Genomic DNA, 12026 nt, shown 5'->3' with positions numbered 1-12026 from the left:
TAAAAATTTGATATAAGGTTATCCGAAGTAGAGGAGAGTGTTTTTCGACTTAGCCACCTTCCGCCTCACCTCTATGTAACCATGCACATCCACCACCATATAGTGATCTTCACACATAGGGCGTGTTTGACACGGAGCTTTTAGAAGCGTTTGAGAGCTTCTAGCTTTTAGCTTTTGATAAAACGCTCTAGTTTAAACAAAAAGTTTCGTTTGGCAGTACAAGCGTTTAGCTTTTAGTTTTAACAAAACGCTCCGATTCTAAAAGCTACTTCATGTAGCTTTTAACAAAACGCTACGGAGCTTTTGAAATCAATTTCCATAATTACCCTTAAAAATATATTTATATATATATTTTTATTTTTAATCAATTGTCCTTTTATGTAATTTTATATATTTCAAAAGTTTCCAGCTACTTTTACCAAACATTTATATAACAAATAAAAACTACAGCTTCCCGCTACCAGCTACCAGTTACACGCTACACGCTACCAGCTAACCGCTACCCGCTTCCAGCTAACAACTATTTTTGCCAAACACGCCCATAAGAAGAGAGGGAAGAGAAAGAAAGAAGAGAGATTAAGAGAGAGATTAAGATGAAAGGAAACATTAAAGCCCACCATTTAATATACGCATCATCACTTTGATATCGACCACACTCCATCGGGGATGGTGTTCACCCTCATAAAACGCACTGACGCACCTCCGAATATGTCCCATCAGATAGCTATCAAAATGATTGAAATTGTTATCTGTTAGTTTTTTTTTTTTTTTTTTTTTTTTTTTTTTTTTTTAGTTTTATTGTTCCTCTAAAATATTAAAGAACTCAATTTCAAAAGTTTATAAGTTAAAAAAATAATTATGTAAAACTTAGTTTGAAAATCTCTCATAGCTGATAAGTTTTGTGAAAGTTTTTTTTTTCCTTAAGTTTTTTAAAAATACTCTTAGGTTATGGGGATAGGTCACTATCAACCCATTGAAAAAATGTTGCCATCTCTGCGCTACATCAATTTCACTACCAACCCACTAGATATTGAAAATGGTTATCACTCCATAATTTTTTATTTTATTTTTTTATGATTAAATTAAATAAAAACAAAATTTAAAACATAATAAAATATTTTTACATTAATTTGAAACCATATTACATTAATTAAAAATCATAGAAATTAAACCTAAAAAATAGAAAATTAAACCTAAATTACTAAAAAATCATTAAAAAAAACATAGAAAATTAAACCTAAATTACTAAAAAGCATAAAAAACATAGAATTTAGTTGCCATACTAGTCGAGAACTTCTTGTTGTATTTTTAAAAACACCCTTAAATTTCCAGTGGACCTTCCCCTCGGTGAAATATTTTGATTTAGATCCATATATAGAATATAAAAAATACATGAGAAGATAGTGTTTTTTTGTTGAATATATGTGTTTGTTTTGAAAGAGTGTGTTTGTTTTAGTTTGAAGATTATATGTAAAATGAATGTATATATAAAGAGAAATTAAAGAAATAATGAATTCAATTTTTTTAAATGCTTGAAACAGTTGAAATTGAACAAACAAGCAAAAACACGTCTTCTTCCGTCTTACCCTTCACACCACAGCCAACCCACCCATCCATGGAGGGGTGGTGTTCACGAGTCTCCAATAGATCATCTCAGCATCTCGGGCGTGAAGAGACCGCCACCTCGGATAATCTTATCGTGCTTTTAGGAATGATCTAATGATTTTAATTACATTTTCTTCCATAAACAAATACAAGATGACAAATGGCTATGAATGCTATAAACCTAATCATTTTAAAAAAGTAAAATTTTATATTTATATTTTATATTAAAATCAAGTAAAATCATTGGTATTTTTTGAAAGTACGTATAAAATACATACACATTTTAATGAATCCAGAGATATTTTGAAATCTCAACTCACCAATCAGGCAATCACCAGATTCACCACCATAAAACTACGCTCTATCTTACACTCTTTTGGGCACGCCGGTGAGCTACCAAACACATGGAGAAGGAACATATTCTCCTACTAATCCTCTCCTCCTTCTTTCTACTGAAACCCATCGCCGGTGCTAACGACGACTGCTTGCCGGCCTCCTGTGGCCCCCACCAACCAGAAATACGTTTCCCGTTCCATATCCTCGGCCGGCAACCCGCCCGCTGCGGATTCCCCGGTTTCGACCTCTCCTGTGGCGAACAAAACCAAACAATCATCCGACTTCCGTCATCCCGCTCATACATCGTCAACAGAATTTCCTACGTTTCACAGGTTCGTTTTCAAAACATTACACAAATAAGACGCTTCAAATTCAAATTACGTCTCTAATTAGAGACCTGTAAACGATTCACAGGTGATCTACATAGATCCGGAATTCTGCCGGCCAAACCGAATCGTCGGTGTCAATCTAACTGACACGCCATTCCGTTTCAGCACCTTAAGGAGCTTCACTTTTTACAACTGCTCCACCCAGAACTACGGTTTCATGTATCCCGCCATTCCGTTCCCTTGCCTGAGCTCCAGAAATTATTCGGTAATCGCTACTCGGACCGGAATATTCTCTCCTGCATACATGCCTTCAAATTGTCAGGCTATGAAGACGATCGTGGTGCCAATCCGGTTGAACAGTGACTTTAGAGACGATTTGCAGTTGATGTGGTTCACTCCGTTTTGTAGATCTTGCGAAATGGAAGGTAGAGCTTGTGGATTGAAGAGCGATGATGGAGAGACAGTTTGCGTTGGTTCTTCCCGCGGTAAGTTTCTCTCCTGATTCTTACACAGTATATATTTTTATGCATGAAGTACTATCTGTCAAACTAGCCTGAGAAGTTCATCCCTTCCATGATTCTTACTTGCAAGCTTTTACTAATGATTACAGTACATATTTTTGTGCACAGAGTACTACCGATAAAGGTTGATTGCTTCTTGTTCGTTACGCTTTAACTTTTACCTTTTGACTTTTATCTTCTTCTAATCTGATCATCCCTTTTTGCCTTTTCAAGCGAGATGATTGCAGGTTTTTGACTTTTTTTTTTTTTTTTTCTTTCTATCCAACTAAAATGCATTCAAAATTTTAATCATTTATTTATGGCTGATTTGATATTTTATTTTAAAATTTAAACTTTTGTTCGTTACTGAAAGCAAAAAATCACAATTTAAACATATTATAACATAATTAACTTATATATAATAAGCAAAACAATATATTATTTTAATTAAAACTTGATAAAGTAGTTCGAAAAAGTTAAACTTTCATTGTCGTAAACATTGAGCATGTATATAGAATATCTTAATAATTCATGTCGGACAATTAATAAAATGTGTATCATTATATTTGTTTTCATATGTTAATAATATTTTCCGAAAATACATTTTCAAAATCTTTATTTTGAAGCATATAGTTTTCAAAGCACGTATTTAAGCAACACTCGACAATCATGTCGACTATGTAGGTTTTAACTTGTACTTTTTATTAACTTGTAGACTTTATTGCACGTTATTTTACGCTTTCATTTACTTTTTTGTCTAGAATATCACTGATCTTATCACATTTAATGCGTAGAACTTGTAATATGGTGAAAAGCTTTTTCAAATTTTAATAGTGTAGGTTATAAATAAATAGATATATCGTTTAATCACTTCAACTATATCTAAAATACATTAATCAATATAAAAATATAAATTGACATAAAGTAAAATCAGTGGAATCTATAAACAAATTCAGAAAATGTAATGCATCTTTGGAAAATATATTTTCAAAATCTATACCTAACACTCCCCTACACCAACTAACATACTGTGTAACGAGTCAAAAACGGCACCAACCATGCAATTAGTTGAATTTAGAATAAAGACTAGAGTACATTACAAATTTGATCCTTGTGCTTTACACAAACCACAAATTCAATCCAAATATTAAAATTGTTGTGCAAATATAGTCCTTATGTTTTACATAAAGTTGCAAGTTTAGTCCGAACTTTGAAGTCGTTTTATTAATCACCAATCTTCCTTTATAGGTATTTCTAAGAGTGCAAAATACGGATTGAGCCTAGGCATCGGTGTACCTGCCTTAATAGGCATCATCGGTCTTATATGCTATGCATCAGCTAGATCACAGGCCCAAAACGAATCTCATAACCAAAGCATTGACCTTTTCTCAATTGCAATCATCCCACAACCGAGAACGGGCTTGGATGGGCCCACAATCGAGTCCTACCCAAAGACTGTTCTTGGAGAGAGTTGTAGATTGCCTAATGATGATGCTACCTGTGCTATATGTCTTTCTGATTACAAACCTAAAGAATCGTTGAGGACAATCCCTGAATGTAATCACTATTTCCATTCTGAATGTATTGATGAGTGGCTCAAGCTGAATGCCACCTGTCCGGTTTGTAGGAACTCACCGGAGAGTTCTTCATTGGTTACACCTTGTTCTTCTGCGTCATCGACATCGAGTCGGGAAGATTCAACTTAAAGAACAACAACAAATACAAATGATTTTGAATTTTGATCCATTTTACATGTATATTTGTAGATATAAAAATGAGGTTACACGGTTAAACTATTATACCATGTGTGGGCATAGGAAAATTTAAAGACATGATTGATAGAGTTAACAAGAACCTTTTTATTTTGCCATATTTTTAAGTCATTGATGTTTTTTGTATGAAGTTCTAGGTTTTGCACATTTTTTGTACAAAAATTTATTAGGATAACATATATTCTATTGTCATCAATAAACTGTTGCTTGTATATGGATATTACTATTAATTTGTAAATTTAATAACAATTATTTATAATAATTATAATTAATTTATAAATTTCGCTTATGTTTGGTGCATACATTGTTTTCAAAGGTTACTTAGGATCGAAGTCAAACCTTTATTGGTGCTCTGATGTTTACTGAACGTGTTGACCATGTATGTCATTGTCACGGTGGCATACCAACTGTTTTTTTTAAACGATTTGGTACAGGACTCTTGTTTTTTTTAAACGAGTACCAAATACCAAAATTGTAAAATTTATTTCTTTAAAAATTAAAATGGGACCTCTTGGAATTTATCTGGATCCAAGTCTCCTTTAAAATGCCGATTAAAATCGGTAATCTTTGGGAAAGAATTAGACCAAAGTTTTTTTTTTTTTTTTGGAAAGTTTTAGCTTCTTGTTAAAAAGGACGAATATCATTATATATATATATATATATATATATATATATATATATATATATATATATATATATATATATATATATATATATATATATATATATATATATATATATATTCATACCTTGAACGGTGCATTGACAATCTTACTTTGGTAGATGGGTTAGTTGCTAGATGGAATATGTTCATTCCTAGTAAGATTAATATCTTGATGTGGAGAATCCTGCTAAATCGCATTCATACAAGAGTAAAATTGGCAAATGCAGAAATTGATATTTACTCTACTTTATGCCCAGTGTGTGATAACTAACAAGATCGTGTTGATGATATGTTTGTTTCATTGTGAAATCGCGGTTCAGATTTTATATCTTATCGGTAATTGATGTGATTTGTGTTTTTCAACTGTGGTTCACGTTCGAGAATTGGTGACCTTGTTAGGCAATGTGTCTTTGTCTAATAAAAAAATGATGCTTTGGATGCGATCTTCTTAATTACATTTTTGCTTATGGAAGTTTCGTAATACATTAATATTTGCTTTAAAGAAAATTAAAAAATATTCATTTTAGTAAACAAAAAATAAAATAAAGATGTTCGAGTTACCTTTCTACCATTTGCATGCTCTGTCTCTGTCATTCATAAACTTAATTATTAAAAAAAAAGTAATTTATTATTAATAAAATAAAATAATATCATAAATTTGATTTCAAAGTAAACATAAAGACTTCCATGTTTTACACCATCAAACACACCGGTGAGGTAGCAAGTAGCAACCCTATGGAGAAGGAGCACATTCTCCTACTAATAATCCTCTCTTTCTCTTTCTTTGTACCGAAACCTATCGCCGGAGCCAACACCGACTGCTTTCCATCCTCCTGTGGCCCCACCGAACCAGAAGTACGGTTCCCGTTTCGTATCTCCGGCCGGCAACCGGCCCGATGCGGTTTCCCCGGTTTCAATCTCTCCTGTGACCAACAAAACCGAACAATCATCCGACTTCCGTCATCCCTCTCATACATAGTCAACAGTATTTCCTACTTTTCACAGGTTCGTTTCCGAATTCTTACTCAAAAACTAGTTTAAATCATGTATTAATCATAATCGGTAAACGATTCACAGGTCATCTCCATAGATCCGGAATTCTGCCGGCCAAATCGAATTGTCGATGTCGATATAACAAACACGCCATTCAGTTACAGTACCTTTTGGAGACAGAGCTACACTTTTTACAACTGCACCTTACAGTTACAGAGCTTCGATCAAACGTATCAAGGCTTACCATTCCGTTGCCTGAGCACCGGAAATTACTCTGTAATCGCTTCTACTGGTTCCATGCCTTCAAATTGTAAGGTTTTGAAGACGATCGATGTGCCAGTTCGATCAAACAGTGACTTTAGATATGAATTGCAGTTGATGTGGTTCACTCCGTATTGCGGATCTTGTGAAAGGCAAGGTAAAGCTTGTGGGTTGAAGAGCGATGATGGACAGACAATTTGCATTAGTCCTTCCCGCGGTATGGTTTCTCTCCTGACTCTTACAGTACATGTTTTTATGCAGAAAGAACTAACTTTTAAGCTTTCCTTATTTTTAGTACTACCTTTTAAGCTAGCATGAGAGGTTCCTCCGTGATACTTGTTATACACTTTTTTATGCATAAGGTAATATCAATTAAGGTAGAGAGCTATCCTTACGAATACCATCTTTTTAAAGAAATTTGGCCAAAAATGACCAAATGACACACTAAGTGCCAAAAAGAGACTTTTCAAAAAATTATCAACGAGCCCACAAATAGTCATCTACATACTCATGACAATTGTCAAATATGAAGGACTTTTTTTATAATGTTGTCGGAGTCCGAAACTTCAGTCCGTAGTACCCGTTTTATGGTCTGATAGTATTACGGACTCACGTAAAATTATAAAAAAGTACAATCAATCCGCTGAGGGAAATCGAGTCCCCAGAGGACTTTCTGCGGACTCGTGGGTCATAATTGGAAAAAGTTAAACTTTGATGTCTAAACCATTTAGAAAAATTCAATTATTCATGTCGGGCAATAAGTATATAAAAGTGTGTAATCATTGGGGTTTTATCAAATGGTAATATGTATATTTGTTAAATATTATACCTAATAGTCTCCTACACTAACAAACAAGTAACAACTAGTCAACATGGCAATATGGCATCTAGCATGCGATTGCTTGGAATTTAACATGAGGAATAATCAACTTGCTCATGAAGTCGACATGGACACAAAAAGTCAAAATATGTGCAGTTTAAATTCAATTATCTATTGTTAATACGCGTTTTGTTTTATTCGACGTAGGTATTCCAAGGAATGCTAAATACGGATTAAGCATAGGCATCGGTGTACCTGCCTTAATAGGCATCATCGGGCTTATATGTTACACATCTTCTAGAGTTCAAGCCCATAACGAATCTCATAACCAAAGGATTGACATTAACTCAATCGCAATCATCCCACAATTGGCCTCCAGAACAGGTTTAGATGGGCCCACAATCGAGTCTTATCCTAAAACTGTGCTTGGAGAGAGTTGCCGATTGCCTAACGATGATGCTACTTGTGCTATATGTCTTTCTGATTACAAACCTAAAGAGTCGTTTAGGACAATCCCGGAATGTAATCACTATTTCCATTCCGAATGTATTGATGAGTGGCTCAAGTTGAATGCCACCTGTCCGGTGTGTAGGAACTCACCGGAAAGTTCGGCACTGGTTACCCCTTGTTCTTCGGCATCATCGAGATTGAGTTCGGTAGATTCATCATAGAAAAAAAAATCGAAAATAAATCTTGAATTTGGATAGGGTTTACGTGTACATTTTGTATGTATAAAAACATGGGTAATTAATAATTACATGGTAAAAGTATTATAGGATGTTTGGTGCATACTGCATTGAGAATTTTTAGAGATAAGATTCATATAATTTAGACCATAAATAATCAAAAAATTCAACCACAATCACAATCAAACCATCATTTTAACATCATATTCCTCAGTTGCATCACTAAACATATACGGAGTCTGATACTCCATCAAATACTTAGTAGATCTCTTCACATCCCAAAACAACTTATAAACCCTACTCACATCCTCCATCTCCACCACCTTCCCTTTCCTCTTTTCACAAGCCAAAGCAGCCGATGTTATCAACTTTATCGTGTACCTCAAACTCGTCTCCACCCCAATTTTAGTCAACAAAACTTTTGCATCTTCCGCCACATCAGCATCTTCTTCCTGACACCGTATATCTAGAATCTTCGGGATATCTTCTTCGCTATACGAATGGTTGTGATTCCTCGGTTTGTTGCAACAACTAGAATCGGTGCCATGTCGTTTTCTAATGTGCGATTTAGGAAAGGGAAACATTCGATGTCAAGCATGTGGAGTGATGCCACCGAAACCACATTCTCTTCACTGCCACATAGACGCCACATCACTTTTTACCACAAAAATGTGGTTCTTTGTCACACCCACGGAGTGGTGCTATACTTTTGTTTTTTATTTTTTATATATAATTTAATATAAATAAAACTTCATTTTTAATAAAAAAACATAAGTTTTTAATTACTTCAAAATAAAAAGAAATAACATTACATTGCATTGCTTAAAATTAAATAAATAAATAACATGATGTTAAAAAAAATCCTACAAACTTAAAAAAACGCACATCAAACGATTAAAATAATTAAAAAAAACACAAATAAAATAACTAAAACATACTACATAAATTCGCCCTCCGAAAACTCACCTTAAGTATATCGGACCTTTCAGGATTATAGCCCGGGTGGACAAGGTGGCATATAGGCTGGATATGTCGGTCGAGCTTAGTCGGATCCACATCACCTTTCATGTCTCCCAGCTGCGGAAATGCTTGGTAGATGACTCTGCAGTGGTGCCTCTAGAGGATATTCAGGTGGATGACAACCTAAACTACATCGAGCGACCAGTAGCCATCCTCGACAGGAAGACGAAGGATCTGAGGAACAAGAGGGTGGAGTTGGTGAAGATGCAGTGGCAGCACCACAAGGGCTCAGAATGGACGTGGGAGCCGGAGAACGAGATGAGGGAGCACTACCCATAACTATTTCCAGACACAACAGACTTCGAGGATGAAGTCTAAAATAAGTGTGGGAGATTTATAATGCCAAGTTCCTGGTATGTATTTCACATCAAAATTTATTCACTTTTGTATAGAAACTCGACGAGTTGGAGTCCCCAAACTCGTCGAGTAGGAATGGAATTGGTCGCGGATATTAAAGTCTACTCGACAAATTGAGAGCCTCAACTCGACGAGTAAGGCTGACAAAGTGAAACCCTAATTTCAGGGTTTTGCACCCTATTTAAACACCTTAACCTCCAAAGTTGGGCCTCATTTACAGCCTCCAAGCCCCAAACCCAAGCCATGAAACCATAGTGCCTTGTGTGAGCTTGTGAGTCATTTTTGAGAGAAAACTTGTGTGTTTGAAGCTTATGGAAGAAGAAGAAGAAGCTTGAGGAATCAAGAAGAAGATAATAGATCCAGAAACTTCACTTCATTTGCAGCATTTTTTGGTAAGCAAGTCTCAAACTTGCTTAATGATTTCTAAGATCTCTTCATTTCACTTTTATGGGGTTTTTGGTCCAAGAATGTTAGCTTTTTGGAAATGGATGTCCCAAGTGTGTATACTTCAAGATCTAGGACCTTGAAGGGATGATATGGCATAAATGTGCAAACTTTATGGTCATTGATTCCCCATGCAAGCTTTAGGATGACATTTTGGCCTTTTAAGCCCCAAAAGGGCATGCATGGAGATAAAGATAGAAACTTTACATGTTCAAGTGGTGTCTAAGGTCTAGATCTCAGTTTGTATGCCTTAGTTTGAAGTACATAGGGCTTTTGGATCAAGATCTAGATCTTAAAGAATTAGGGTTTGAGCTAAACCCATTAATGGAGGCTATTAACGGGTAAAGTTGGAAATTTTACCCTTAAAAGGACATTTTTAGTATATAGATGAAGTGTGAAGCTTAGATCTGAATGATATGAGCTTAATCTTTTAAGATGGCTAAACATACTGAAGAACTCATCGAGTCCATAGAGGGACTCGATGAGTTGGGTCGAAATGTTCCGATTCTGTAAAGGGGAAAACTTGACGAGTTCAAGGATGACTCGACGAGTAGAATGGGAAAGTCCTGATTATGTGGATAGGAGGAACTCGACGAGCTGTGAAAGTACTCGACTAGTTAGATCGCGGTTTCAGAGTTTTATGATTTATGGAACTAAGCAAGTTGATGGGTCAACTTGGCGAGTTGAATCAACTGAGAACGTTGACTTTGATCAGAGGTTGACTATGACCAGAGTGTTGACCTCGACTTTGACTTTGACAAAGTTGACCCTTAAGGGGTTATGAGCTTGAAAGGGTAATTAAAGGAAATATTTATGTGTAGGAGCATGAGTGAGGCGGATTTCAAAGCCGAGGACAGTTCAGTTACTTCACGACATTTAAGGTGAGTTACCTTCCAGTAGAAGTGGGTCGAAAACACTTAGGCCGACCCATTAGTAGTTGATTATAGTTGAGATGATTGTCTTTGTGATAATTGTCTAGTATGCCACTATGTGTTATGTGTTATGTGTTAGTGGGCTATGATATTATGTGATAGTGGTAGGATGGGTGGGATATACCCCGTTATCGGTTGTAAGGACCGACAGGGTAGATCGGGCACTCGGATATGTCTGACAATATGTTTATGCTATGTATTATGTGGTAGTGGTAAGGGGTGAAATAGTCTCTTTAGTCTGTTGAGATACACCGGAGGGTAGGTCGGGCACCCAGATATGCCTGGCAGGGTACGTCGAGCACCCATATATGCTTGATATGATAGGTTGGGCACCTAGATATGCCCGACATGGTAGGTTAGCCACCCATATGTGGCTGAGAGTATGTGATTATGTGGTATGATGGGGGAACTCACTAAGCTTTCTGCTTACGGTTTTCAGTTTTGGTTTCAGGTACTTTCTCTTCGAGTGTAAAGGAGCCGGCATGATCATAGATCATCAAACTATATTTCCGCATTGGAGATCTTTGGGATTGTTACTTTGATGTTGTTTTATCATGACATGTTTTGACTATTGATACTTTGGATTTGATATGGGTTGATACTATGGTTGTTTTCCTTTTGAAGATTAGAATTTTTATCATAATTTTTGGGATGTTATATTGTCCATCTGGTCCTTTCCTTTTGAAGATTAGAATTTTGATAATGACTCGTTCCCTTTAAGTTCTATGATTCATGGTTAGATTTTGGAGGGATTGATGCACTGATTCAAAGTACTTGGGCGAGTATGAAAGATAAGTTAAATACAAACAAGCTTATTACTTTTAGTAAACAAGTTAAAGAGTTAAAAGTCAAGAAAACAATGAAATGCTGATTTTAACAAGAGAAAAGTTTACGATTGAATTTGTTTGTCAAAAATTGGAATTCGCTTAAATCTCGTTCTGATGTCTTGTTGGCTATTTGCATAATGCACTTGTTGGCTATGGTTATGAGATGACGACATTTCAAGGTGCTCTTCCAAAAAGGATAGAGATAGGATGGTCAAGGAATTCAAAACTAGGTTGACTCAAGTTTAAATATCAACCACTCTTCTTGCTCACGGGTTTGAGTTAATATAGAAAGAACATTTTAATTAAAAAAGTCACGGAAAGAAGCTTTATCAACTACTATTGAGCAAAAATAAAAGTTGGATCTAAAAAATTGAAGAATCTGAAGTACATAGTCGTAGCAAACACAATGTACTTACATAGAGTACAATGCTGTGATAATTAGTCAAAGTAAAGTATGTTGTTGTTTTTTGTATTAGTTTC

General features: G+C 35.4%; 2 protein-coding genes across 2 annotated transcripts; both read left to right on the top strand.

Moving 5' to 3' along the window:
• The first annotated feature begins 1906 nt into the window (after positions 1 to 1906).
• LOC145001373 (putative RING-H2 finger protein ATL21A) lies at positions 1907 to 4687 on the top strand. Its single transcript, XM_078960744.1, has 3 exons — positions 1907 to 2273; positions 2356 to 2755; positions 4019 to 4687. The coding sequence occupies exons 1-3, from the start codon at positions 2010 to 2012 to the stop codon at positions 4474 to 4476; spliced, it is 1122 nt and encodes a 373-aa protein (XP_078816870.1). The 5' UTR covers positions 1907 to 2009; the 3' UTR covers positions 4477 to 4687.
• Positions 4688 to 5889: 1202 nt separating this feature from the next.
• On the top strand, positions 5890 to 8058 carry LOC145001806 (putative RING-H2 finger protein ATL21A). The gene is made up of 3 exons (XM_078961151.1): positions 5890 to 6211; positions 6284 to 6677; positions 7488 to 8058. Exons 1-3 carry the CDS (start codon positions 5894 to 5896, stop codon positions 7949 to 7951), a joined length of 1176 nt encoding a protein of 391 aa, XP_078817277.1. The 5' UTR covers positions 5890 to 5893; the 3' UTR covers positions 7952 to 8058.
• The last annotated feature ends 3968 nt before the right edge of the window (positions 8059 to 12026 follow it).

The sequence above is a fragment of the Lactuca saligna genome, chromosome 6, assembly GCF_052625555.1.
Source record: "Lactuca saligna cultivar CGN05327 chromosome 6, ASM5262555v1, whole genome shotgun sequence".
Taxonomy (NCBI): Eukaryota; Viridiplantae; Streptophyta; class Magnoliopsida; order Asterales; family Asteraceae; genus Lactuca; species Lactuca saligna.
Note: the sequence above shows the minus strand (reverse complement) of the source record. Positions and strands in the feature narration are given on the sequence as shown.